Source organism: Zootermopsis nevadensis, unplaced genomic scaffold (genome assembly GCF_977971745.1).
Source record: "Zootermopsis nevadensis isolate Lab colony 2312 unplaced genomic scaffold, Znev_1.0 Znev_ptg000030l, whole genome shotgun sequence".
Taxonomy (NCBI): Eukaryota; Metazoa; Arthropoda; class Insecta; order Blattodea; family Termopsidae; genus Zootermopsis; species Zootermopsis nevadensis.
This window is the reverse complement of record NW_028259162.1, coordinates 19,427,251-19,454,609: the sequence shown is the minus strand read 5'-3', so window position 1 is coordinate 19,454,609 and position 27,359 is coordinate 19,427,251. Positions and strand designations below refer to the sequence as shown.

General features: G+C 37.1%; 2 protein-coding genes across 5 annotated transcripts in view; both read right to left on the bottom strand.

The window, feature by feature from the left end:
• Positions 1 to 915: 915 nt before the first annotated feature.
• Positions 916 to 18,869, bottom strand: CCT1 (chaperonin containing TCP1 subunit 1). Of its 2 annotated transcripts, none has more exons than XM_022069586.2 (13): positions 18,560 to 18,869; positions 16,758 to 16,843; positions 16,273 to 16,401; positions 14,854 to 14,951; positions 14,430 to 14,540; positions 13,365 to 13,546; positions 11,675 to 11,757; positions 9,286 to 9,426; positions 6,665 to 6,776; positions 6,145 to 6,235; positions 4,044 to 4,236; positions 2,738 to 2,901; positions 916 to 1,361 (listed from the first exon to the last, which is right to left on the bottom strand). In XM_022069586.2, exons 1-13 carry the CDS (start codon positions 18,630 to 18,632, stop codon positions 1,184 to 1,186), a joined length of 1,641 nt encoding a protein of 546 aa, XP_021925278.1. In that variant the 5' UTR covers positions 18,633 to 18,869; the 3' UTR covers positions 916 to 1,183. The 2 variants fall into 2 exon arrangements, with proteins under 2 accessions (XP_021925278.1, XP_021925277.1); XM_022069585.2 differs by lacking the exon at positions 18,560 to 18,869 and adding an exon at positions 18,398 to 18,455.
• A 457-nt stretch (positions 18,870 to 19,326) lies between these two features.
• Positions 19,327 to 27,359, bottom strand: part of vtd (RAD21 cohesin complex component verthandi) — a 28,451-nt gene continuing 20,418 nt past the window's right edge. For all 3 annotated transcript variants that reach the window (XM_022069582.2, XM_022069584.2, XM_022069583.2), the window contains exon 14: positions 19,327 to 26,462. In XM_022069582.2, coding sequence (XP_021925274.2) covers positions 26,337 to 26,462 — 126 coding nt within the window. In that variant the 3' untranslated portion in view covers positions 19,327 to 26,336. The remainder of the gene's footprint in view (positions 26,463 to 27,359) is intronic.

Below are 27,359 nucleotides of genomic sequence, written 5' to 3'. Positions count from 1 at the left end.
CAGCAATCAACACTCAGCACACAGCAGTAGTCTTACTGTTGTATTGTGCAGCTTTCCCATGACAGTAAGACATCAGCAAGAAAGGGTAAGTAAAATAAACTTCATGTTTCATAAACACTGTGATATGTATTTGATCCTTTGTGCTTGTGGTAACTAGACCTATGATGCAGCCAGGAGATGCAGAAAAGTATCCAGCACACCATCCAGACAGTAATGTTTTTTTCCAGCTGGACAAGAGAATAAGGGATGCTGATGACATCCTACCAACTCCACTATTACCCAATGATCAACCACACACTTGACACACACCAGCCCCTGAAGAGATGGTTCTGGATATGACGGGACAGAATTTATGTCATAATACATAAAGAATTGCCTGAGAGTTAGGTGTTAACATTGTGCTGTATATTTAATCCTCCATGATGAGGACCACCATACCACTACTCAGGACTTTAAGGTATCATGCCTCATGATTATCATCACAATCATTTAACACTGCAAGTCACTTTTATGGGAAAATGAACATGTGATCCAGGCTTTTTGGAGCGTATCTTCCAGTCAGATGAAGCAGCATTCACACATGAAGGTGTCTTCACAACAACCACTTGTAAGCACTACAAAATCCCCATGTAATGGCTATCAAGTTCACTGGAGCATTTTTATCATATCAACAAAGGATTACAAGTTTACATTACTGGTATTTCACAAGTATGGGGGGGTATCATTTACAAAATATGTAACAAAGAATTACTGAATTATTCTGTAAGGAATTAAGGAAATCTGGATAATTCAGTCCTGAGCAGGATTTAAAACAGGTTAACTACCACTCACCATTTTTAGTCACATAACAATGAAATACTACTTTAATTCATCTTTGTATAGGGAACAGGATTGAAATTATTAATATAGCCCAAAAAAGGTGGTTGCAAAGCTTTATTATGAAATTTTATTGAAAGACATGTGTATCAACTTGATAAGACTTTCACATAACAGAAAATTAGCATGCAAAATTAAAAAAAAAACAGGAACTTGCTACAATTTGTTACTTTTTAAATGATAAAGAACAGCTAAATATTAACACAAATGAAGGGTAAGTTTTATCATAAAGTTTACCATTTCCTGTGCCACAAGAAGTGAAATGCTTGCTGATACCATCCTATAGTTCCCCTGATTCATACGCATTTCAGTACGACTTATCATCCTTGCGTTCTGGATCCAATCGAATCATATCATCAATACGCAAGATTGTAATGGCAGCCTCAGTTGCAAACTTCAGGGATTTGATCTTGGAAATTGCAGGCTCCAGGACACCAGCTTTCCTGTTGTCACGAACTATTCCCTCATACAGATCCAGTCCAACCCTATGGACAGAAAATATCATCATCAACTATAACCTTATCACTGATAGGTTTAGTTAGTCTATTACAGTATTACAAAAAGAATATATTTTTAGATGATAAGCCAAAGCATCTTCCTCTGGACTACAAAGAGTCCAGGACAATAATCTGACACTTTTTAAATAGAATAAGGCAACAAGATATCCTTCATTTTTAAAAAGTGGGGTTATAAAACTGAAGTAAACATTTTAAAATTCTATCCTAACATTTCGGTTAGTGAAAATAACATCTTTAAGGTGGCCTGAAACCTGTTGCAAGCATTCTTTTAATATTCCACTACTCTTCATGACATATCTGCTTCTATTGTGTTCTTAAACTTGATCCCTAGTCTTCATAACATTCTAATGATGATTAATGCTCATATTAAAAAAAATGCTCAGTGAACCTCGTCTGTTATAAGCAAGTTGTTGATATGTCTTCATTATCAGTTAGGAGTCTGACAAACTGTCAGCAAAAAAGACTCAACTGGTAATGTCATTCTTGCTCAACTGTTCTGAACCATTGTTGTTTCTGAATATCATCTCTTTGGCAAAGCCTCCAAGATCCCCACATTTAGGTGCAAGTTGACTTTCTCCTGTGGGTTTATCTTAATAGTAAAGCTTACACTAATTATCCTCAGAATATTGTTGAGCTAAGGACTGAATTCAATTTCAGATAATACCAGCAAATAAATCATGAAGAGTTATGGAGGAATGCTTGTACAGGAGTGAAGGAAACTTTAAAGATGTTTTCAAAATGTATACTATAGGCATAATGAATCTGAACCTACAATAAGGGTCAGAATGCTGCATTCATTTTTTCAGCTTGACGAATTGCCCCTCCCCCTCTTGAGCCGCCAGATTGCGTTGACATTGGATTGTTTTACCGTGCACTGGAAAATTATTACAGTATCCCAACTGTTTTAGTGTTAATAGTAGAGGAAATTATTTAACCTGGATTGCAATGCAAAGCTAGGAGCGTTCAGAATACACAGAATGCATGCAGAAACTCCTGTAGAAATTATATCTTCCCAACTGAGTTTATTATGAAAACTGAAAGACTCCTGTAAAAAATGTATTGGATGTAAAATGTTTCATTTTTCTCTACAAATGTTAAAATATTTTCACTCAGATATGTACAATACAATACAATACTTGTAGAACTTCATAAAGTGTCCATTCCATTACTGCTGCCCAGTTTTAATAAAAACGTGAAATGTGTTCACAAATAATATTAAACATCTCAAATTTCATGGAAATCCATTTAACCATACCAAAGTTCTTATATGCATACAGATGACACAGACAGACATGGCAAAGCTAATAAGAGCACATTTCCTCTTCCACTGACATTCCACTTACCACTTGAAATGTGCATGGTCCACCTTGGTCTGACTTGAATTGTGATAGGCTCGCAGCTTGGCTACCAGATCAGTAGCATCCTGCGCAGCATTCACTGCCAGTGTCTTGGGAATCACAAGAAGAGATCGTGCAAACTCTGCGATTGCCAGCTGCTCACGTGAACTCTAAGAGCATTAAAATTGTTTGAGTAAAGCCTCAAATAATACTGGGAAAAAATTACACAAAAACATTTGAAATAAAAAGTATTAACCATGGGGAAATCAGCAGAAATAGCCCTACAGACACCAAGGTCTGATAACCATAAACCTCATATGACTTTAAGCCTCCTCGAGTATAAATTGTTCAGGGCCCCAATCTAAATCCACATCACTCAGGGGTCTTATGGCTGATCACCTTGCATTCCAACTCATTAACATCGTCACACTACCCTTCCTAACAAAACCACCAATCACAATGGAGTCTACAGAGGAGTGCAGGAATCAAGACCAAGGTTTCATACCTGCATCTTGTAGTTAGGGGCAATAAGAAGGGTGCATTTAATCTTCACTTCTAAGCTCTTCAAGGAGAGACAGCGTTCACACACAAAACTGTTGGACAGCATCACAGAGATAAGATAGATCCCTACTAGTGAGGCAGGGACCTTAAGAAAATAAATTGGAAATAAACTGAAAAAGGAAGGAGAAGCTGACACACATGCACCATAATTCAGATGCATATTCAACACATAAAAGGGACCAGGAGGTACAAAAAGAATGACGCAAAGAGCAAAAAGAATGGTGGTTTGAATGTGAGAATATGGGAAAGTACAGGAGCCACTTTTGCATTCCCTGGTCACGGCTTGAAAGGGCCCATCGGTCTTGTGCTATTATTTTACATGCTATATAAAAACACATTATAAATTCAATTTTTTTAAGGTCCATCATAACTCAAAATTTCAGATTATTATTTTGAATTGTGCTACTGTTACTGCCACCTATGGAGTCTGGACAAATGCCATGTTTATATTGTTCATCAATGGTGGAAAAATAAGTTTTAGGACATGGCACAATGTTTAAATCCACTTCAATAAAAATTATAAAATGGTTTAAAAGTTGTCAGTGAATAAACACATAACCTCACTTTTCTTATAAAAGAGTATAATGACAAGGCTACTTAATTAGTAAAGTAACTGACCAGGGACTGGACAGCCATGGTTTGATTCCCATTAGGAATGCTGGAAACTTTCCATGCATTACCACGGTGTCCAGAGCCCACACAGCCCTGCATCAATGGGAACCAGTCTGAATGTTCAGACAGCAGTGCTTACCAGAGAAGTAGCAAAGTTCTCAAGATAGATAGACAATGCTGCTTCCACTGAGCCACCCCCAGCCACAATATTCTTGCTTTCCAAGACCCTCTTCACCACGCACAGTGCATCGTGCACTGACCGCTCCATCTCGTCACAGTAGAAGTCATTGGGCCCTCGCAGAATGATTGAGCTAGCTGTGCGAACCTTTGGGCTGTGCAAACAAGACATCCAACTTTAACGTGTGCCAATGAAACAATTGCACTGAAAAACGGGTTAAACAAATATACTCACTTGTCCAAGGCGAGTTGTAAATGTTGCAGGCAATGAATGAAATATATGGTTACCATATAAAAGGATTAAAGAGCATCTATCTTCTCCTTAAACTCTTCAACTTTCCCAGCTAAATTTCCTTCCAACACATTTCACCAAAGCTACTCAAAACATGTTTTGGGATAAATAAAAGTTGTTACACGTCCTTCATTCTCCATCAGACGTAATGAACACCTTAATGGCCAATTCTCGTGTCACATTTTTCCTAGGAACTAAGCGACCCACATGAATTGGGGGTCACTGTTGGAATAGAATAAAAAATCCTCTTCAATATTGTTTCCACCAATATTATGTGGATGTTTTGCTGTTGTGTACACAGCAAAACTACTGATTTAGAAACACATCAAATCCAAGTCAACCTTTTGAACATCAACATTATGTGTTCAACACACTGCTATAGATTTTAAGAAGTAATGTAATATGTTACATTTCACACTGATTCAGTTTGTGTGCACGAAAATTGAGAGCCTGTTTAGTAATATCATACAGCTAAAAATTACCTGAAGATTTCTGTCTTCTGGGTTGTTGCGCTGTGTAGTCTGGTCGATGTTTAGCAACGTTTCGGAGGTCATACTGCCTCTGTCATCAGGGCTATGACCAGACTACACAGCGCAACATCCCTGAAGACAGAAATCTTCATACTCACTGCTGTGAAAACCTCAAATCTTACATAAAAATTACCTGCTTTTGCATGTTAAGTAAAAGACTCCCCAACTGATAATGTATCCATGCATCCTAATTAAAGACCTAAAATAATGAATAAAATTATAGCCAACCATACAGACAGGGTTACAACCCTATGATTCAGTCCCACTTACACTGGTTAAGCAGGAGTCCACTGTAAGTGAATAAGAGACAAAATCTGAGATCGTGGTATTAAGAAATATATGGAAATAAACATGCTACAAGAAAAATGTATTAAATTATGGAAATAGCACTTGGAACATGTGCCATGTATGAATGGAAAAGGACTGATTACCTTCAGTTTCAAAAATAAAAATTTGCAACCATTGGAAAGATCAAGTTAAGGAAGATAAAACAAATATGAGTATGGAAAAAGAGAACACAGGTACAAAACAGTACATGGAAGGATACAAAAGAACGGAAGAGGCTTAATCATGGGACAACCCGCCTGTCGCCATTGGAAACATCAACGGTTGATGACGATGGGTTGCGCACTAATCCAGTAATCATAAAGCCCTAAAATTCAGTGTCAGACTTTGGGATTAGAAGGATATGTGTTCCATTCATGTGTCCCTTCTTTCTGTCAATATTTTGAAATTAACAAACTAACAGTCTAGTAGCAGAACCTCAAGGACCAACACAAACATCAATGCCTACCATGAGACAGTTTCAGTCATCCACCTCCCATCACAACAACCTACTAAGTCCCTAAGATTAACATTTCTCAGAAATGTCTATGGCTATAACAGTATAAGAAACTGCACTGATACAAACAAACTGGCAGTCAAACCTAATTCTCAAAAATTACTTGTTTTTATAACCCTTGTTCTCCTGAATCCACTTTCCATCTCTTCCGTGTAATGTAAGAAACGGGATAGCAACACATACCACTCAGAGAATCACAATGAAAAGTGGAATCCCATTTGTCGTACTTGGATGAAACCATATATTTTAAATGACGAGAGATAGTCACTTTGAAGAACATTACTTACTTAACATATATTCAGAATTAGAATAAGATCAACTGCATGAGGTTTTTGTAAAATAAACAACATCCAAGATTATTTTCTCTTAAATTATTCAGAGACTGAATGGCAAAACTCACCCCTTGATAAGAATAAGTTCATCGTCACACACGACCTCCTGCACCACCTCAGCAGCCTCTCCAATATTGCTGGCATCGAAGCTGTCATCTCCTGCAGCACATGCAATTGCTGTCATTGTTGATAGTGGGGAGGACACTACACCCACTCTGGGTTACAGTAACCCTTCACATTAAACGCAAACATCCTCCAAATTGAAACTCGTGGGGGTGACTCTGGTATGTAAGCAAGGCTATGACGATGACTATTGTGGGGTCCGGAGTCAGGCAGTAGGTTCTGCGTTGGTGCATTTGGCAGGAACCTGTCTCCAGTTGCCATGATATGTTTTCATAATTAATTTTGTTTATAAAGAAATGTTATAAGATTTGTACATTCAATGTGGTTTGCACTAAACTATATTACTGTTCAGCACAAAAAGGCTGATTCCTGTCAACTTCAACAGGTCATAATAACTAATAATAAAGAAGCCAAACATATCACTGTTTGTCAAACCTATATTCCATGCAAAAATTTCATACATACCTTCCATGTTAGAGAGTGAGGTAAGGAAGGTAGCTCCAGTAGCTTTGGCTATTCTTTTCAGATCAGCTTTCTTGCACCTCCTCACAGCAATAGCACCGACTTCAACAAAATACTGCAAACAGCAAACAATTCAGCAATAATAATTGTGAGCAAGAAAATGCACCTATACTTCCAAATTTATACAGAACAGTCTACATCTTAAAACAATATAGCAGATTTGCTAACACAGTTGTATTCAACTATCTCTTCCTGGCTCCCATCCGTAACTGTATGAGTCACAGCCCAGCACTAACAGCGACTGCCACTAAAATTATTCACACAACAGTGCAGCTGTGTCTAACATCATGTTTTTCTGTGTGAATTATATGTGAAATGTGGTTCTGCTAGAAAGTGTTGGAGAAATTTTCATCATAAATTTCCCAGGGTCGCAGTTCCACGCACAACAAGATCCAAAATCTTATCAAGAGAGTTAGGTCTACTGGGTCACTTCTGCAAAAGGAACCTGCTAAGAACGCCTTGTGCTTACTGAAGAAAAACTATAAGACAAATGTGCCAGGTTAGAACATCCACCGCAGAATTCACTGAACAAGAGACAGGCATCACAAAATTGTCAGCAGCCAAATTGAAGAAAGTGACTAATATTTTTCATCTGGTGGTACCACATGTACACTCTGTGCAACAAAAATCAAGTGTATAAAATCTTATTAAAAATGTCAGGTCTTGAAAACGGCAATCGCAAGGGCAAACATGTTATTTAATTTTCTATAGTAAATGGTACACTTTAGGACACAAAACACTTCTAAGATATGTGTTTTTTACAAATAAATTTGTTTGTCTACATCAGATTCAAACACAGAACCTTTAAATTAGAATGCCAATAAACAAATCATGGAAAAAATTAGGGAATATCTGCTTTCCTCACACATGTAGCCTCACCAATGCAGTGCATACAGTACACTGATAATGGGAATGTTAATAGTGATAATTACATTTTTGCTTGTTAACAAATGCTACTGGTGTGTGCTTTATAGAAATACAAAAATTACACAATCTCTTCCAATCATCACATACTTTGGTGTCCATATCTAATGGCTCTTGGTATCAGTTCCACGTGGAAATTTTGAAACATACAGTTGAATAATACACAACTGCAAGTCCGAATGAGTAATCTGTGCAAATACAAGGCATGCATTAAAAAAAAGTATAAATGTGTATATTCAAACTGCTGTCAATGCCACTTTGCTACAACATCTAGTAGATTATCACAAGATGTAGATGACCAAAGTAATGTTTAAGTGTTTTAATTCGCTTCTCTGTCAATTCTAGACACAACTGGGAAGAGTCTGTAAAATTAATTCACATTCTTCTTCAACTTAGGCTTTGCTTTATAGATATCTGACATAAGTAATTTAAACTAATGGAAATGAGAGAAAAGCCACATACAAACACAAGGAGATTACAAATGACAAATTACGATGTAAACTGTACTCTTACATCACTTCAGGTTTGGGACTTTTAAAAATTCAAGCACCTTATTTTTGTTGCATGGGGTGTACCAACTTACTTTCCTTGAAAAGGAACTATACAAACTTTAAATTCACAAAATGATAGAAAAAATTAACCGCATTATTGTCATAAATTTGTCAGTGGCCACAATCTGCATACATGCATTACAGTTTCTGCAATACAAATCTGAACTCGATATGCAATTGTCTATAAAATGAAACACATTTTGCACAGTACACCATAGCAGGATTCAGCAACTTCTACACTGCAAACAATTTTGTAACAACTTTGGAAGGGGTATTTGGTGAGTAAGTAATAAGTCGTGGTTTATGGGACGCACGTTCACCCGACTGCACCCCATGCAATTTATATTTATGGGGAAATCTGAAGGAAAAAGTCTACAGAACTAAGGTCATACTGAGGAACAGTTAAAAAAGAACATAGAAAGATAAATTCTGGAAGTTCCTAAAGAGGAACTTCCTTGGATTAATTTCAACCTATTTAAATGGTATAGACAGTATATGTGTGCACTGGAACATCATTGTCAGCACCTCATATAATAGAGAGAAATTTTATTGTTTTTTATGGAGCAAAATACTTGACTCGTATTGGGAAGTCTTGTAGTGCTTGACAGCGATTCATGCAGTTCCTACTGGGAGCAGGGAAATAAAAAGCTTTATGTAACTATGTCAACATACATGCTGTATACCCCACAACTTGGCAGTAGCATTTCCTCCACACCAAATGTGATGGTACAACTACTGCAATGACTTCCAGAAGTAATTCCTTTGAATTTTATAAGTTTAGACTTCAGGGTAGAATTAGTTTGGGGAACATTAATTTGTAAGCTACTAAAACAGTTTTGCTTAAATAGCATGCAGCATCAATGAACCTTTGATTTGTTTAACAAGTTTTCTGCAAAACATGTTTAATAATCAATTGAAATAAAGACAATGTTATCTTTTAACCTCTTACAAAGCCATTTCTCTGTATCATGGCATTACCAGACCAGTTAATTTAAACACGTTGGCATGTTTGCACAGCATTGGATACTTCATTTTAATATAATTTACTATGCTAGGCATGTCAAAGGGTCTGCAATAGAAATTAATTACTTTTAGGCAAAGATCATCAATTCCACCAGTACACAGGATCACATTTGCTCCAGCTGCCAGAATTTTCTCTATCTTCTCTTTCGTTATGTCTGATTCTCGTTGTCGTATTCCTTCAAGTTTCTCTGGGTCAGTTATAAGAACCTGCAAACAAATGCAACTGCTTCAAACACTTCAATAACACAGTTCATTGTCATTTAGTTGTCAAGAGAGTCCCTATAATTACTGAGCCTGAAGGTTCATCACTTGAAATACAAAAACATACCTCCAGACCCTATTACAGATCAGTTCAATTTATTACACAACCTTACATCATATTCCTCAAAGATTTATTGTAATATTAGCCTCCTGTCTGAATTTCCCTATCAAAATGTTGTACTGTTTCTTATTTCTCTTATACCCAACCTGTCTCACTCTTCTGGACATGATCACCAATACAATATAATGTAAAGATTAAAATTGTGAAACTGTAAAACTGATTATGCAGTTGTCTTAAGTCCACTGTCACTTCCAGTCAAAGCTAAAAAAAGCTGTCCCACTATACGCCATGTAGGCGCTTGGGGGGAGAGGAGGTATAGCTCCTACTCATTCTTGACCTCGGCACTAGATAGGGGTGAGTGGTCAGCGACACGCCCCGGCCGTGCTTTACCCCTGGTAAAGGACCCCGGTACCCATTGGATAGGAGGCTGGGTGGGCTCCAGAGCACAGGCTAGAGAAAAAATCCTCTGCCCCCGTCGGGGATCGAACCCCGGTCACCCAGTCCGTAACCAGTCACTATACCGATTGAGCTACGCCGACTCGTCACTTCCAGTCTCTGTGTCCAATATTCTCCTCTGCATTTTGTTCATAAAAACATGTCAGTTCACCCTACCAGTGGGTGACCTCTTTATCACACACGTTCAAAACAATAGGAATTTTATGCAATTCGAAACACAAATGGCGACAGAAGCACAAAACAAGTGGCCATGTACAGTAAATACCTCACAAACTCTCCAGCTGTTTTAATCAGACTTACTACATAAGGGGTATACAGGAGGAGGGGTGCACACAAAATTACATAATATTAAATTGGACCCTAAGGAAGAACCAGTACACCTCCAAGCAGAGAGGCCACTGCTTTATTTTTCAGGTGAGTATTAAGAGATTTGTGCAGAAGTTAAACTACAGACACTTAAAAAGTCTCCCCCCCCCCAAACATTGAAATAATCAATTATCCATTACCACTGCTACCCTTCACTTTCAAGGTTCTGAAATAAACACTAATATCCTGATTTTTTTTAAAAATTGCCAAAAAAGATAATTTCATATTATATTAAAACAAAATTATAGAAGTACATTACAAAGCAAAACACAAATAATCAAAAAACATAATTTCCAAAAATGTTTTAAATTACTTTGCTGTGTATCACACAAAGACTGAGGAAAGAACTGACTTTAACCTTCATCAAACATTAATTAAGGTATTAAAGCCCCATATTATGGGGCTAAACTTTAATCCTGCAACTGCAACACATGGTCAGCTGGATCATGTGTGAGACATGGCACACAGACAATAAAGGTTACAGAGGCACCTTTTATTGCTCTCAAGTTACTTGGTTGTCCTGAAATATGCAGCCAAATTACACTAAAATTGTGATTTTGTGCTTACAAAACAATCAGTTTATCAAGACAGTCATTGTATGGCCACGTGTTATGACAATAGATCACTAAAAAGCATAAAAAATGAAACTGAATGACTACTCTGGAGAATATAAACAAGACGAGTTGACCAAATGCGAGAAAGTACACCAAACACAGTAGGAATAACAGTGAATTCACATAGATGTACAGCAACTTTGGCAGGAAACAGAACTGCGTACACTGGTAAAAACATAGAAGGAAAATGTAATCAGAACACAGAAATGCATTCAGAACAAAGCCCCATCTGGCTCCTTAACTTCCAAACACTCTGATCACCAGCGAAAAGCCAGATTGAAACAAGAAAATTACTCGTTTCTTTTGTTTCTATATTTAAAGTTTTTGCATCATTAAGAATACAAATAAAAACACTACATGGATTAAAACACAAAAAACACTACATTGGGGGTTGCCACAGTACCTAAATTGCTTAAGCCATGCCACACCACAAGCAGTTAGCTGCTGGCTTCTCACCACAGAAGCACAGGTTCAATCTCAGAACAGTCCATGTGGCATTGGTGATGGACAAAGTGGCACTGGAATAGCTTTTGTCTTCTGTCAATATCATTCCACCAGTGCTCCATATTCACTCATGTGCCATCTGGGGGATGGACAACGGGCCCATTAGCAGCTACAATGCCACAGAGACATGGTCTTTCCTGACCGAAATAATAATAATACAATAACCAAACTGCATACTTCTACCAACACACACCTGTACACCCAACTTCATCTTAGCCTTCAGCAGAGGAAAGTCCAAACAGGCAATCTTGGCATTCACTATCCTCTTTGGCATAGCTGAAAATTCAAATTTGCTGCGTAAGAATTCAATAAACACCACAAGCATTTCGTTACTACACATAATTTAAGGTTCTTCTGAGTTGTGACACAGTGTGGACTCATAGGTAGATACGATTCAGAAGATGGAGGCAGTAAGTTTCTCAAAAATAATGGTATCTACAGTGCATAATAACCAAAGAACATTGACATTTTCACCACTGTAAGAACCTAAAATCTCACACAGTAAACAGTCTTACTCAACCACCCATCTACCAGTTACATCTGTCGCCAGTGAAGGAAATTCCTGACCAAATGGTTATACAACCGTTGAAGAAATTCCCTGCATCTTTTGAGTCTAATGTTCATCACCATAAAAAAACCTACAACTGCACCCTATCCTGAGCAAATTCAAACCTAGCCATCCTATTCTTCTAAGTTTCATTTTAATATTATATTCATTTGGCCACATCATGTGGGCAGAGGAGTCAATGGAGAAGAATATCGTATTGGGATCTATGTCCGGGAAAAGGGGATATGGACGGCCTAGAACGCGATGGTTAAATTCCATCAAAAATTGACTGGGCTAAATCCAGAAAAGCTAAAGGAGAAAGTAAAAGACAGAACAATGTGGAGAAGCAGGGTTCATGAGGTCACGAGTCGGAAACGACTCGACAGAACATGACGTGATTCATTTATATGACTAAGTGGAATTTGAGGTTTTCACAGTGGTGAGTATGAAGACTGCTATCTTCTGACTTGTAATGCCATAAATTCTGCTAGAAGTTTATCAATGTTACAAAGCTCCTTGCTGCCTCCATCAGGGTCATGATGATGGAGGCAGCAAGCACCTCCAAAACATTAGGAAACTTCTAGCAGAATTTATGGCATTACAATCCAGAAGATATGACTCCCAAATGGTCTCTTCCCTTCAAGTTAAAAAAACAACAAAAAACAGAAACGTACATTTACTTTTTCAATTCTGTCATTAAGGCAACATAGCTAATATTTAATTTCATCACCTAACCATAATTTTCTTCATCATCCTCTTTCTTCCTCTCCCTTAGACCCAAATTTTCTGCTCAGGACTTGATTCTTAATACCCTCAATCTGTGTTCTTCCCTCAGAGAAACTCACACTGATATAAAAACAAATACAGCAAAACCCCTATTTAACATTCCAAAATTTGAGGTTTTTCTCACTTCACCTCCAATTTCAATGATCCCAAATCAACAATCACAATGTTAAATTTCATCTGTTCAAGACTTTTCTCAATTTAGTGTTCAAATTCACAGACTTGAAGAACCAAACAAAAGACTACAGTTACATTCATCAATTTGATATGAGAAACCACCAGTGACAATCATATCCTACTACGGACTTAATAAGGCTTTCTAGCAGCAGCAATTTTAAATACATCCCATTTGTTCCGTAAAAAGGACATTCCAAAGCTTAGTGGATAAAACTAACAAAATACTAAATTTTAGCCTGAAGCTGCAAAGGCAAAATTAGAGTTAAAAATTATATTTATCCTAACCTCCTGAAATGTAAATGGAATTGTACTGGTGGAACTGTGTCAGCACTTACCCACGCAGACGCTTGGAGTAAAAAAGCCCGCGATTGCTCACCTTGAGATGCCACAGTGCAGTTTAGGGCATATCCTGCCACCAGCACACTCTCCCTGGCACTACGGCCATGAGCTTTCAGAATGTTCACTGCTTTCACAGGGCACAAGAAGCCACCTTTGCCATCTGACACCTTCACTGCCTGAGCAGCATCCACTACCATGTTCGAGAAATACTCTGAATCCCTGGACTACTGTTAAGAAATGGAACAGCATACGGCTGGCATTCAACTCTCAAACAAAACCTGCACTCTTTGAAAACTCTACATTAGTTCAAATGCTCATAACTCAGAACCTGAACCAACAACACTGCTGACAATGAAGCCCATCAATGAACATGATTAAGCTACATTAGCCCAGTCTGCACTAACTACTTCCATGTAACTGTTTTTAATATTACTTTCCCATTCAAATTTCAACTTTCCATGCAGTTGTTTTCCCAGATGTAGCCCCACCAAAGCTCAATCTGTATTTTTATCTGCATCAAGTCCACCTACGAATCACATAACAACAGCCCATACATTCGTAGGTTACACAACAGTCAACTTCAAATGCGATGTTTAATCGTGGACAATTACATTAGGGTATTGACCACAAAAAAAACACTCCACATCTCTTTTTTCAGCAGTTGACAGTAACTCTGGCGATCAAGAAATTCTCTCTTGTTACGGAACCTGAAGTTTCATCACCTTCATCATAAAAGTATATCCTTACAGCCTGTTCACATCTTCAGAACCTATGTATCTATAATCCACCTTAATATTACCCTCCTCCTTCTTTATTACACCGTCTCCTGTACAGGAGGTTGGCGACATATTATGAACAGGATCCTTCCATCCTTTTCTCGGACTGGGACCTGTTCTAACCATTACATCTAATGTGAGGAAAATGCCTCTAACTACATTTCGGTTAACAATTAAGTTTCCTTTCCAAGTTCTTGCCACGACCTTTTAATGTGCTGACAACCAGAAGTAACTAATATCGCTAATAACCCCATAAAGCAACCAAGGATGGCTGTTTCTACACTGCATTTTACTACGTTCCTCACTATGAACTGTAACAAGGATACGGTCCTATGAGCTTGCTAGACATTGCTGTTTTAGCTGCATTAACTAAGCACTCTCTGCCCAGCTCCTCCACGCTAACGGTTAGGTGCTCCTGGATGTATTTGCAAGCCTCCCTGAAACATATCACATGATAAACCATAACAAACACATGAGTTTCAGAAAGTAAACAAATACTCTCTCTGTTCTCAGACTTTCAACATCTCACATTCCAGGTCATTGATGTTTAATTGATGTGCCATAAGGAGCTCTGGAGCTTGTGAAGCTAAAGTAAATACTTATAAAAAGATGTATTCTCCAAAAATGTCTCAAAAATTACCTATGTTCAATGCAAATATAACAGCTTTCCATCACAACATCTTTATTTAATAACTTAATGTGACAATCTATTTATTGTACTGTAATTCTGGGACAGTATCACCAACTCACTTGCACGCCAGTCGGTAGCCACTGATAATGGACGTTGGATGAATCTTCTGTTTAACAAGTTCATCAGCATTTTTCAGCAACTCAGCTGCTATAATCACCTACAGCAGAAATAACGCAATATAACCATCTCTTCAAAAAAGCACTGGTTGTGTTCATAACAGACTGAGAACACTGACTGTGCAGTACTAAGAAACACTTTATGCATGTTGTGTTGTCAATAAGTCTGTAATTTCCTCATCTATTATTCCGCACAGCCTATGGGGCCTGCTAGCGGATATCATTTTTACTATTCTTGTGATGGCCAAAGTGAGGTTACGAGCAGAGTAAGGTATTCCAACTGCTAGATGCAGTAGTTTCAAAATTCCTTTATAAGTGGCAAACAAAGTCAGAAAAAGATGTGACTTGTAGTTCATTGCGTTCGTGGTAGATGGAAGTATACACACGGCAAGTCTGAAAGTTAATATGGATGACATGCGTTTATAAACAATGCACCCATATGAATGCGAGCACAGCAAGGGCGCCATGTTGAATCAAGCCTGTAGTATTACAGAATCAGCAGCATAAAGGTTAATATGTACTGAGATGTATTTACTCTAGTGAGTTACTTCTCCTGAGGACACTGAATGGGGGAGTACTGGGGCTACCCTTGAGAGAAGGAGCAATTTCTTTTTCAGTTTACATTTGGTGACTTCATATTTCTACTTATACAAACTCTAGTCAAATTCTTGTTTCAAACAAGTTGCTTAAATATGTGCACAGTCCATTGACTCTGTGTTCTGAGCTCAAGCTGTTTACTGCATAGGTAAGGAAAGATTACGAACGCTGTTCCATTTAATTTGATCTGTATTATGCTCACTTCTTCTCTCAGCGTAAGGTAACTGTGTTGTTCAGACAGACTGACATATTGCTATTCTCTGCTTCTGTTGTTCCTATAAAAGCTATACTTTATCTTGGTACACAGCTCCACAATCTCGGAGACAACCATCTTCCTGTTTAACTTGATTTACTGTACTGAGTGGTGGTGAACCTGACACAGCAAGAGAGGAAGGTTGGCGACTGTTCCCCTGAGCTTAGATACCCCTGACCACCTGGGGGCATCAAATACAATAGCAGAACCAGAGATTAAAGCCTCAACTTGCCTGCAAGCCTAGTAATCAGGCCAACTGGTCACCTAATCTGATAAATAATGTACGTCAGCAACTACAGCAATTTTTGTCGTCACTTTGGGGAACACAAACAAGTTGCAGAATGCTTCATTTCAGGAAAGCTAAAAAAAGAATATGGACAGAAATAATATTGCTTCTTACTCTTGTTTTAATGATGCCTTCTGAACTGCATGGGTTATAAGGTGTCAAATCATAAAATGGCTGTGAATATTAAAATGGGAAGGGTGTACAAAGAAAAGAGCAACCTGCTTACCACTGAGGTAGTTCCATCTCCAACTTCTTCATCCTGTAGCTGTGCCAGTTCTACCAACACACGAGCCGCTGGATGCTCCACTTCAAGTAAGCGCAAAATAGTGGCCCCATCATTAGTAACAGTCACATCCTACCACAACATTCAATGACTCGTTACATTTTGCATTTATCTTCAAATTTACAGAAATCTTTCCATGTAAAAACTTTTAAATCATGAGCAAAAGATACATCACCAGGACTTATTTTAAATTATACACAACAAATCAAACAATCAGCAAACAGATATATAAGTTTCAAAATCATGAAATCTAATTTTGCTAACAATAGTCAAAATTAGGTTTAAAATATGCACCGAATCTTTGAAGTGAACAAGCTATTAGCTCTAGGAATCAGATACTTTTAAATTTCACCATAATTAATTGTAAAGCAGACACAGTTTGCCATCATTATGTTTCAATGGACCATATAACTTTATAGAATACATACACCAATGTCATCCACTAACATCTTGTCTAGGCCGACTGGACCCAATGAGCTCTTCACAATATTGGCAATGGAACAAGCTGCCATTACTGGAACAGAGGAAATAATGCAGACTGAAAGGCATTCTTATCACTGAACTTTTGTGTTTCAGCTGTTCTCTGATTCTATAATATAATACCTTTAGGTAATCACAGCTAATATTAATGAACTAGGTCTTATGGAAGAAATGTCCAATCCTTAAGAGGAATTCTTGACCACAGTATTACATTTATATAAATAATTGTGATTTGTCATACTGGTATAAGATGATTAATGATTAGTTTGTGGGTTATGTAACAAAGATGTCATCCACTGCAGATGCCACTTGACTTTAAGTGATGTGATCAAGGTAGTGCACTGGACTCCTTCCTTTTATGGTTTCAACATGATCACATCATATGAGAACAACTGTCAATTCACATAACAAATAAACCATCATTATTAATATTGAAGTGAACAAGATCAAAGAGGGTTCAGGTAGCTCAATCATTATAGTGACTTATGATCTGAAGCTGTCACAGTGACTGGCTATCAGCCGTGTCCGGTGGATTAAAAGCAAGAACACCAGTGTTTCCAGAACCATTGTTGTACTGAAGATGGTTCTCAAAACAGTGTTTTTGGCTTTCAACCACATAAAACTGCTGGTAACCCAAGATTAATTTATTAAACAGTACAGTGACTGCAGACTGGATGGCCATGGTTCCATCGAAAGGAGCAAAAAGGAATTCTTCTTCTGGCCTGTATCCAGACTCAACAGGAACTGGGGGTTCATTTCCCTGAGGTGATGTGCAGCTGAATGTTATCAAATTTCTCAGAGACTGATAATTGAGGACCCTTTCCTGTCATTCCACTACAAGCTTCTTTGGTAAGAACTTCATTTAATGATCTAAGATCCCTTACAACATGGCCAAGTGTAGTATTTGGTCTGAATATACTGGTAAGAGCAAATTCATGCTGGTTCAAGTCGCCTCCACACAGTGCCCCTTGGAAAGTCTTACTTGCTAAATGAGTTTTCGCTGAATGCAGGCCAGTGCAATTGTGCGAACAATTTTATCAGATTAAGCTGGCCATCGCCAAGAAAGTTAGAGACGATTGGGAAACCTGTATGAATGGGAAGAAGTATTGCAGTCTCCTTGAGAAAAACATTCCACCATTCCTCCCAAAACAGATATCTATAGTGAATTTCAGAGCATTCACTGGTCATGATTACCTACATAAGCACCTTCACAGATTCGGACTTCCGAATACACAGACATGCCTTGTCTGCAAAGAAGGCATCAAGGACGCTTTTCTTTTGACATGTGGGGGCTTGGGAGAAAGAAAAGACTCGTTAAACTATACAGAACTTGCCACATGATACTGGTCTGCTCGTGACTTGATGGCCGAAAGGCAACTTAAAACAGGCGTTGGATAAAAAAAATTCATCACCAAAGGTTAAGTAACTTTGCTCACGCAATCTTCTACCATTTTCACTGTCTAGAGGCAGAACTTTCTTACACTTATTATTTAGGTTAGGCTGCCCAATCGATGACTATGATTTAGTTCAAATAAGTGTTAAATGTTAATGTAATTTATTATAATACTAAACCAGAAAATTCTTTTACATAATGCAAGTTTTGTTGTTCTTGAAAACTCAGATGGTCGCATGTTATTACACAGCCAAGCACAAATATGGCTGGCATACAGAACCGCGTGCTTCATCTCAAGACGGACATTCTCCACCCTAATTTAATTTATCAAAAATACAATAAATTACAGATCATTACCATTTTGTGTCCGTATCGGTGTCCCTGATGAGCGAGTGCCTGCTACTGATAATGGACTTGCAATTGTTGACATTTTGAAACTACACAACCTGCTACACCCTTCACACAAGTCTCAAGATATTACCAGTTTTATTCTGCGATATATCTCGCAAAATTGTATCGAAATGGGTTCGTTTAAGAATTCAGTAGGATTGACAATTTATTCTCATTTATCCTGGAGTTGGTAGAATTTCGGTAAAGTAATAACTGGAGTTACAGTTAATACGTAGTTTCACGCTTCTTTTATGATGTCCAGTGATTGCAGTCGCAGTGTATTTGCCTGAATGTTGCACTGGAGGCGACTTACTGTACAAGGGCATAATTGTGCATTTTGCTGACGTCACTATATTACGGTTAGAGGGAAACAAACGCACGTTAGTGCTGGCAGCCCTGAAAAATCCCATTTCTTCTCGTCATTTAAATTATTGCCTGCTTATAAATGACACTGAACATGAAAAATACTCTACTCTAGTTCCTGCTGTTGTAAAACAAACTGGGATTATTTGTAGTAAAATCTAGGTTTTGTATGTGTATTAGTGCCGGTGGGGGGTGATGTTGGCCTGTCTGTGTGTTTGATATGGAAACTGAAATGAAAGAATTGTTGATCATCACGTTGTTTCTGAAAGAACTTATGCAGAATTCCCAACTTCTCAATGGGTCACATCCTTTAGGTACCAATGTAAAACAAATGGACATTCCTAAAAATTGATAAAACATTTTTTTATCAATACAGTTAACACTTTCTCATTTATTAAACTTATATTCTTGAAAAACAGTTGCACTGAGAATGAACATCTTACACATAACTAGTTTACCTCCTACAGAAGGTCTTTTAAGCTAAATTTGTCCTATTGCAATTCTCACATACCACCCACTTTTGGTATGCAGGTGCTGAACATGTATACAATCCTGTACCAACAAATGTCTGAGATGGTATGGAAAGTATACTGTATAATGTTGCTACATTTTGACAAACACCAAAATCTGTTGCCTCTGCTATACTATTAGTGGAAAGTAAGTAAAAATCTGTCATAAATAACTTAATAATTATGTACCCAGTCATCACAAGAAAGCAGGTTAAGATTTAAATATCCTCACCACTTTGAACACTGTAATTCTCATACAAAGCAGTTGTTACAATTCTAAATTGTCACATAATACAGTGGAAAATGACTTGGAATAACAAGAACTACATAATTATGCAGTTCAATTTATGAAAGTCATATAGACAATGAGAGATTATCACCAATCAGATGGCAGAACATCTAACCTGTTAAAATAAGTGAAAACTTTGAGTGTCAGTATATTTGTTTTATTAATTGAAACATTCACCTTAACAGGACTGACTGACAGACTCTTTTTAGCATTTCTGTGAGAATGACAATCTCTCAATGCTTCAGAACTACTCCCAGAACACTGCATAACATGACCAGCCTATATATACATATATAAACTGATCCTCACAGAGGAGGCTCTTGTCACAAGTAACTTCTGTGGTCATCTTTTAGACATAAATTTAACTGCTGATAAAATATTGCACTTTAATAAATTAAAATACAATACTTTTTCCCCATTTACCTTATCTATAATACTATGTAACTATACCCGTTTCAAAATGCCCCCTCTTATGCAGACATCTTCAAAATACATTTTGACTAGACTTCACAAATAATTATCATGCACTGAAGTCCTGTTCTCATTATGACATTAATGTTTATATATATATAAAAATATACTTTACTAATATATATTGATTTCCTTCCATTAAAATTTACTCTTAATACAAATTACTTATTCTGACCAAGTTCATATTCCAAGCCATCTTCCAGAAACCACACTGTGAACAATTCTAAAACAGGTAAACATGAAAGGAAACATCCTGTGAGCATGCATATGACTCTCTGGAAAATGTATTATGTACAGTCTTTAATAACACTGTATATGAAATTTTGTCTTGCCACCATTAGAAAATACACATACAGAAGTTTGATTTATACCGTCATCTTACACTGGCACGGAGCATCCTGCACAAAGTTATTGTCTGTTATTGGCAGTGTTCACACTACTGCCCTCTTATACCACAGAAAGAGAAAAAAAAAAGTCATCTGTTTCCTGTACCAAAGGTTATGGAGTGGAAAAGATATACTCATATCCTGAGCAGGATTTATAACCATAACTTACAAGAAATGCAGTGAGGTTAGTAGCTTCAGAACAAAATGATTTGGATGCATAAACCCTTGGCAATCTGTTAAATGGTAGTGAAGGATATAAACACTCCATTTACTGTAACAAGACTTATCAAAACCATGGAAATGCAATGTCACATAATCTACATCTGGCTGATATTCAACAGTTCAGTCCAAGGAATTCTTCTTGAAAAAAATATAGACAAATATCACATTTTCTTACATGCCTCAAGTTTACTGTGATCAAAAACTAACAAACTTTCTTCAATGATAATTCTGAATGTGTTCTGATTTCAAATGCCTCTCAATGGAACTGTTTTTCCATAAGAGAAATTTCTGCCCCACTCAAAACTAAACTGTCTGCTGCTAGTCTTGGAGACTGCTTAGCTACTTGCCCTCAGTCCAACAGCAAAATGGTGTAATACAAAGAGCATCTTATCTGCCCCCAAGTCAACCAGTTAAAAATTTCAATATATAACAATAATTTGAGATCTGTTATTACATCTTTCTCAATAATTACTGACAAGATCATTTTGGACTTCATTAGTAATTTAGGTCTGCCGCAGTATATAACAATAACAGTCTTCTAGGTTGTAGCACCACATAGTCTGGCAGAAGTTTACAACCCAGAAGACAAGTCATCTTCGTACTCCTAGCTGTGAGAACCTCAAATCCTACAAACTGTCTCACTTTTACACAAATGATCACCAAACAAACTAGACAGAAGTCTGCATCAGATACTGTAAACATGAAGATATCTCTCAATGAAATTCCTTCCTGAGAAAGTTTGACTACGTAACCTGATTCACTGTTATAACTGATTTGCTATATTAGATTACTGCTTGCTAAGGAGAACTCGTGGCACAATATAAAGTTAACAATCCCTCATCACATCAGAAGGGGTCGTTTCTGTTTCCAGCTTAAAGCAGTTAAATACCCTAGAAAGCACATTTGGGATGTGGTCAAAATGGCTGGCACTATCATGCAATGTGTTAAACCAAGTGTTTCAGGTGTTAATTTTCTTTAGACATTGTACTGTTTTTAAAAATGAAAACTGAGAAATAATGTGTCGAGTAGTGTATAGGCAAACTAAAAGCTTGCTTTGTAAGGTATTTATTCACCTTCTTCGTGGGAAACGAGATAACAGTGCAATGAATCAGGTTATATAGCCAAGAGGTCTCTACAGATATGAGTGGTGGTTCACTTCAGACAGCATGAGTTCTTAGCTAGTAATAACCTAACACAGCAAATGCTCAGTTATAAATAAATCATATAAGTATAACAAGACAAACTTTCAAACCTTCCTGTAGAGCAACCTCTGGCCCTTTGACCAGATTCAAATTGTTGCTACTTTTTATCTGGCTCGCAAAGTTTTACACTTTTTTTTAAAATTTCACCAGCCTTCACCTTAGATTTTTTCAAATAATGGCAGTAACTTCCATTAAATATAATATTATGGCCTATGGCTATGACTGATAAAACTAAATCAGATCGAGGCTACTTAAGGTTGCTCATGTTACCCTAAAGTGACCAACAAGTTGTCACTTGGGCCAAAGAAATAGGCTGGCCTACCCAGTGCTTCACAGCGGGCAACTGATTTCATTCCATAAACACATGAGGCACCTGTTGAGTTTTTCTCTTTGAATAGTTATATATAAACACAACAGGGCCACTACCCTTTGTGAAAAGCAGTTTCATCTCAATGACCAGTGTTTGCCCCACACAGCACCTAACAAAATCTTGCTATTACTTCTCTTATGCAGGACTATTATTATGGACATTATTCAGGGTCGTGGAGTTTTCTCAAACACACCGTGGAAAGTCACTCTTCCCATCATTAAGTATAAACGAAGGAAAGATTTCTACACAATCTGGTCCCTTAAAAGCTGTTCTTGATCCAAGAATTGAGATTAGTATGTTCTAGGGGTCCCAACTAACTAGGAAACCTTCCACCATTTATAAATAATGATGATAACAGATGCAGTTTCTGAAATGTTTGGGAAAAATCCAAGATGGTAGGATAATGTCCATAATATCAGTTATGTTCACTGTAACATATCATCAGCAATACTTATATTTATTCTCTTATTAGGAGTTTTCTATTCACTGCTGTTTACGTTACTGCTTACAAGCTATGCAATATGTAACACTAGGATCCACCAGCTGCTTACAGCACTAGACAGGAAGATCCAACTAATGAGCAAATTTACACTGGAACATGATGTTCAGCATTCCATAAGCCAGTTCATTTACTTGATGATGAGGGGTTTTATAACATTAAATGACAAACAGCAAGATCATTAAAAACAGTGCAAGGATGTGGAAAGAAGCAATCAAGGCTTACTTAAAATATACCCTAGCCATTAAATGATGGAAATGAGTAAACCCACGAAGACATGTCAGGGCAGCTTGACAATATTTAAACCAGACACCTTTTTAATGAAAACCAACCAACGATTTCGTGATTCAACACAGACATTTTTTTGGTCTCACTGAAATGTTAACCCCTTAAGTAGTGGCAAAATTTAGGCCATTGCATCACCAGAAGGGGGCTTTTTATTTTATTAAAAATAATGGTGATTTTTTATATATTACAGACAATATATATTTATTAGGTATGGAAATAAAAATGTTCATGTTGTTTGAATTTCTAGCTATTTTACTAACAATTTCACATTTTTAAACATTTATCATTTGCTTTCTCCTACTATTTCCATTGGATTTAGTGGAGTAATTCACGATCAATTCTTTTTAATGTCTTCTGTTCACATAGTTCAAGAAATAATTTGCAGTTCCATCAAATTAGCTGGGAGAATATCATTAAGCCAAAAACTACTGCTCAGTCAAGCACGGTTGCCTATTTCTCCACTGCAGCCAAATCTCAGTGTAAGCGCGCATACTGCGACTTAGAGCAGCACCACCGAGTTAAAAAAATTTCACTAGATGGCAGAACATTCGATTGAGGCATGACAGTAATAGCACGTATATATGAGCTTAGCCCAATAAGAAACAGCATTTTTTCTGAAGCATTCATATATGTGCACTCCCCACTGGGCAGGCATTATCCAACCGCCCACATATGCACTTAGCCCACTTAAGGGGTTAACTCAAACCTTTTTAGCTTTTGTTTGTCCCCCAAGCAGTTATCTCTGCAGTAATGAATCTTGATTGTATTTGGGAGGGACCTGATTGTCCTGAGCTTCTCCCCCAATTCTTCCAGCTGGCATGATAACAGTAATTTAAAATATGCTGCTTCATTTCCAATTCTTCACAAATAATCTATTCATATATATTCTTACTTCTTTTCAATGCTTAATAATCTCTGCAACTGATACAGTTGCATTAAATACAATCCGGTTTCCAACAGTTCACTTTATGAAGCATGAAAACTGCATCTTTCCTAGTGAAGAATCTTACCAATTCTGAAATACGTAATATGAATTATCAGGCAACAATTTAATGGATTTTCTTTAGTATGTTTTTGGTATTAAACTCAAGCACAGGCCATACTGATAAAAACAAAATGTGGCCAACTGAAAGCAATCCAATGGCACTACTACCTATGGAAGAATTAATGAGAATCAAATAAAACTTGCCAGAAGGAGTGTCACAAAGATTGCAGCTTAAGGGTCCAGAGGCACAGGTAATGCACCACACCATGAAGACATGAAGTTAATGCTCCACACTTTCTTAATCTTGGTACCAAATACAAATGTGTGGCCAACTTCACAGTCTGGCCACTTTTTCACGCATGGAAAACATACTTCCTTTTTCTTTAACTGCAGTAAAATCTCAGTATGACTGTTTTCTGAACTAACAAATTATATTCACATTGAAATATTTGTGAAGGCAATAAAAAAAGAAATTAAAAACACAAGATCTATAACTTCTCAAAGCTCAATAACTTTTTGTTGAATAAGTGTCACAATGTGAATTTGCAACAATATTCACAAGTGTAAGAACAACTACCCACCCTGCTCCTACAACATAAACAAAATAATCCAACATTTACATTATTATGTTAATTATCCTTTACTGGTTGTGCGTCTAAGTTTATGCACAGCAGCAGAATGGCTGGCAGCCCCAGAGTACGGCAGTTAAAAATCCCTATTCCCATATAACAGAAACTATTATGCATTCCTTGCACAAATGCACTTACACAAAGTATTCTGATGATGGCTGTCAAACATTATGCCACTAGGAGACATCTAGGGGCCAGATTGTCATTTGCCATTTCCCAGCACACTCACTGACAAATGGAACTGCTTGCTTGTTACTTTGTTTACTATCTGATTTGCCACTTTTGTGATAAGTCCTGATTATATCCAAATTCATTACCAACACTTTGATATTTTTTATACGACCCGTTCTTCAGTACCTGAGCATCTGCGGGTCACAACTTTTTCGTTGGCTTGATCTATGGACATTCGGTAGGACTCCTTGGACGAGGGATCGGCCCGTCGCAAGGCCTCTACCTGTACGCAGGACAGCACAACACAGAAAGATGCAAACATCCATGCCTTGAGAGGGATTCGAACCCATGATCCCAGTGACCAAGTGGCACGAGGCCAACGCCTCAGACCACGCGGTCACTGTGATGGCATATCACTTGATTATATTTCTAAAATATTTTAAACCACACAATTCAGAAATGACACAAAATCACCATCACTACTAGTTTTATTCAGTGTCATATTGAGCACCAGGTGAATTACAGAAGTTGAAAAGTGTCCTACAGTTCACTAAACTGACATCTAGACTACAGTGCATGTATGTTTGTGACATCTAGTATATTATCTGAATGAAACAAAGATTTTTTTTTTAATTCTGAAATACTGCTTGCTCAGGAAATGTTAACACCAAAATAATTTTGTTAAACTGAATACGTTTCTTTCGAATGCAGATGATGTTCTGCTGTGATTCATTGAAATCTTGTTATACCGATATGTTATCGTAAAATACTTTTAAATACTTCGTTATGAGATGAATGATATTTTCAAAATTCTAAAATGTTACACTGAGATTTTACTGTATTACAATAAACTACACCAGCTGATTCACGGTGCTTTCCAATCTGGTAAAACAGAACTGGTAATCAATTTAAATTCATATGGAAAGAAAATTTTAATTCAATGGCAAAAGTTCATACCACCTGACCTATTTAAGGGAAGTGGTGATTAAGAAAAAATAAAAATAATGATAATATATATTAATGAAAATGATAACATCTTGGACAGTAATTAAAGGGAACAGACAGTATTTGTGAGTGGTGCATGTTCCTGCACTGTGTCTTTACTTGTTACATTCCTATTCAGCACATAATTATTTTCAAAACTCAGAAATATAAACTGTTCCAAATTAAAATGCAACATCCATTCACACACTCCATCCATCAAACCGTGCTTTACGTTTCCTGCTAAACCTCCCACACCAAACAGGCACATATAATGCACCAGTTATCTGTCTATAGAATTTGTATGAAATGGCTATTTACAAAATCCACAACTACACTTCCGTCCACCATTATTTTCTTACCACATGTCAACAGACATTTAGAGAGACGGATTTTCAAACTTTGCACCTCGTGTGATCATAATATCATCATACGAGCTTTCTTGATGCAGTTCCAACACTACATGTTTCTTCAACACAAGGAGTGTGTAAAATTTCTGGGCCACCTAAAAGCAGAAAGAAAAAGAAAACAGTCAGTCACACAGAATCTGTTCTCGTCAAACCATATCATGCACAATTCCTTACGACCCTTTTCGACACAGATTCCTATGATGAACACCCATCATTTTGTAGTAATGGCAGATTTCTTAGTCACATACTATGCGGACAGACACCTTGCAGTGAGGGACAATGTCCTACACATCCTTTAAAGGTTAAAATATCATTTCATCAACCTATCTTTTATTGGCCTTTAAACATCTCTTCCTTTGTGGCTTGCAATTCTCTTCAGCCCATAATTTTTTTTCAGCCTTTCAAAATTAATTTGAATTGCTCAATATTTTTAATCAGTATGAAGGCACAATCTACACACAAAAATATTGAAGTTTAATATGCTCCGCTTAAAATATGCATCAGCTTATAAGAATGTCATATTTTAATTGGGGGAAAATCCAATCCATTCAAGGAGTTGTACGTTATAATGGAAACCTGAATCTTAAAGTGAAACTACAGAACAAACAAGAGTTTACTGCTATTTTCAGACAGGTGATACACCTTGCAGATTGGAATTTCCTGTAAACCAAAGGCTTTACAACAAACTGAAGTTTCTGCTACCTACACCAGTATCAAGCTTGTTAGCATGGCATCATGGGATGCCATTTCATCACCATACATAAGGGGTCAGCTTCTGTCCATCTCTGATTATTGGAAATGGAAGTATTTAAATTATTGAACCCCTCTGGTTTAGTTATTTCAGTAATCCAAATTAATAAGAGTCTGAACATTTAAAGACTAGCAAAAGTTTGGTAACTTGAAGTCAGGAAGTGACATTTTTTGTGCATTATTTGCAATGATTTATATTTTACAACTGCTGTTTGTATCTTAGAATTGGTGTTATTTAATAA

Coding starts and splice junctions, on each gene's coding strand:
- CCT1 (XM_022069586.2), bottom strand. CDS start 18,632: ATGTCAACAATTGCAAGTCCATTATCAGTAGCAGGCACTCGCTCATCA. Junction 6,236..6,664: donor CTCACTCTCTAACATGGAAG/GTATGTATGAAA, acceptor CATGTGCTGCAG/GAGATGACAGCTTCGATGCC. Junction 1,362..2,737: donor GACCATGCACATTTCAAGTG/GTAAGTGGAATG, acceptor TTCTGTCCATAG/GGTTGGACTGGATCTGTATG.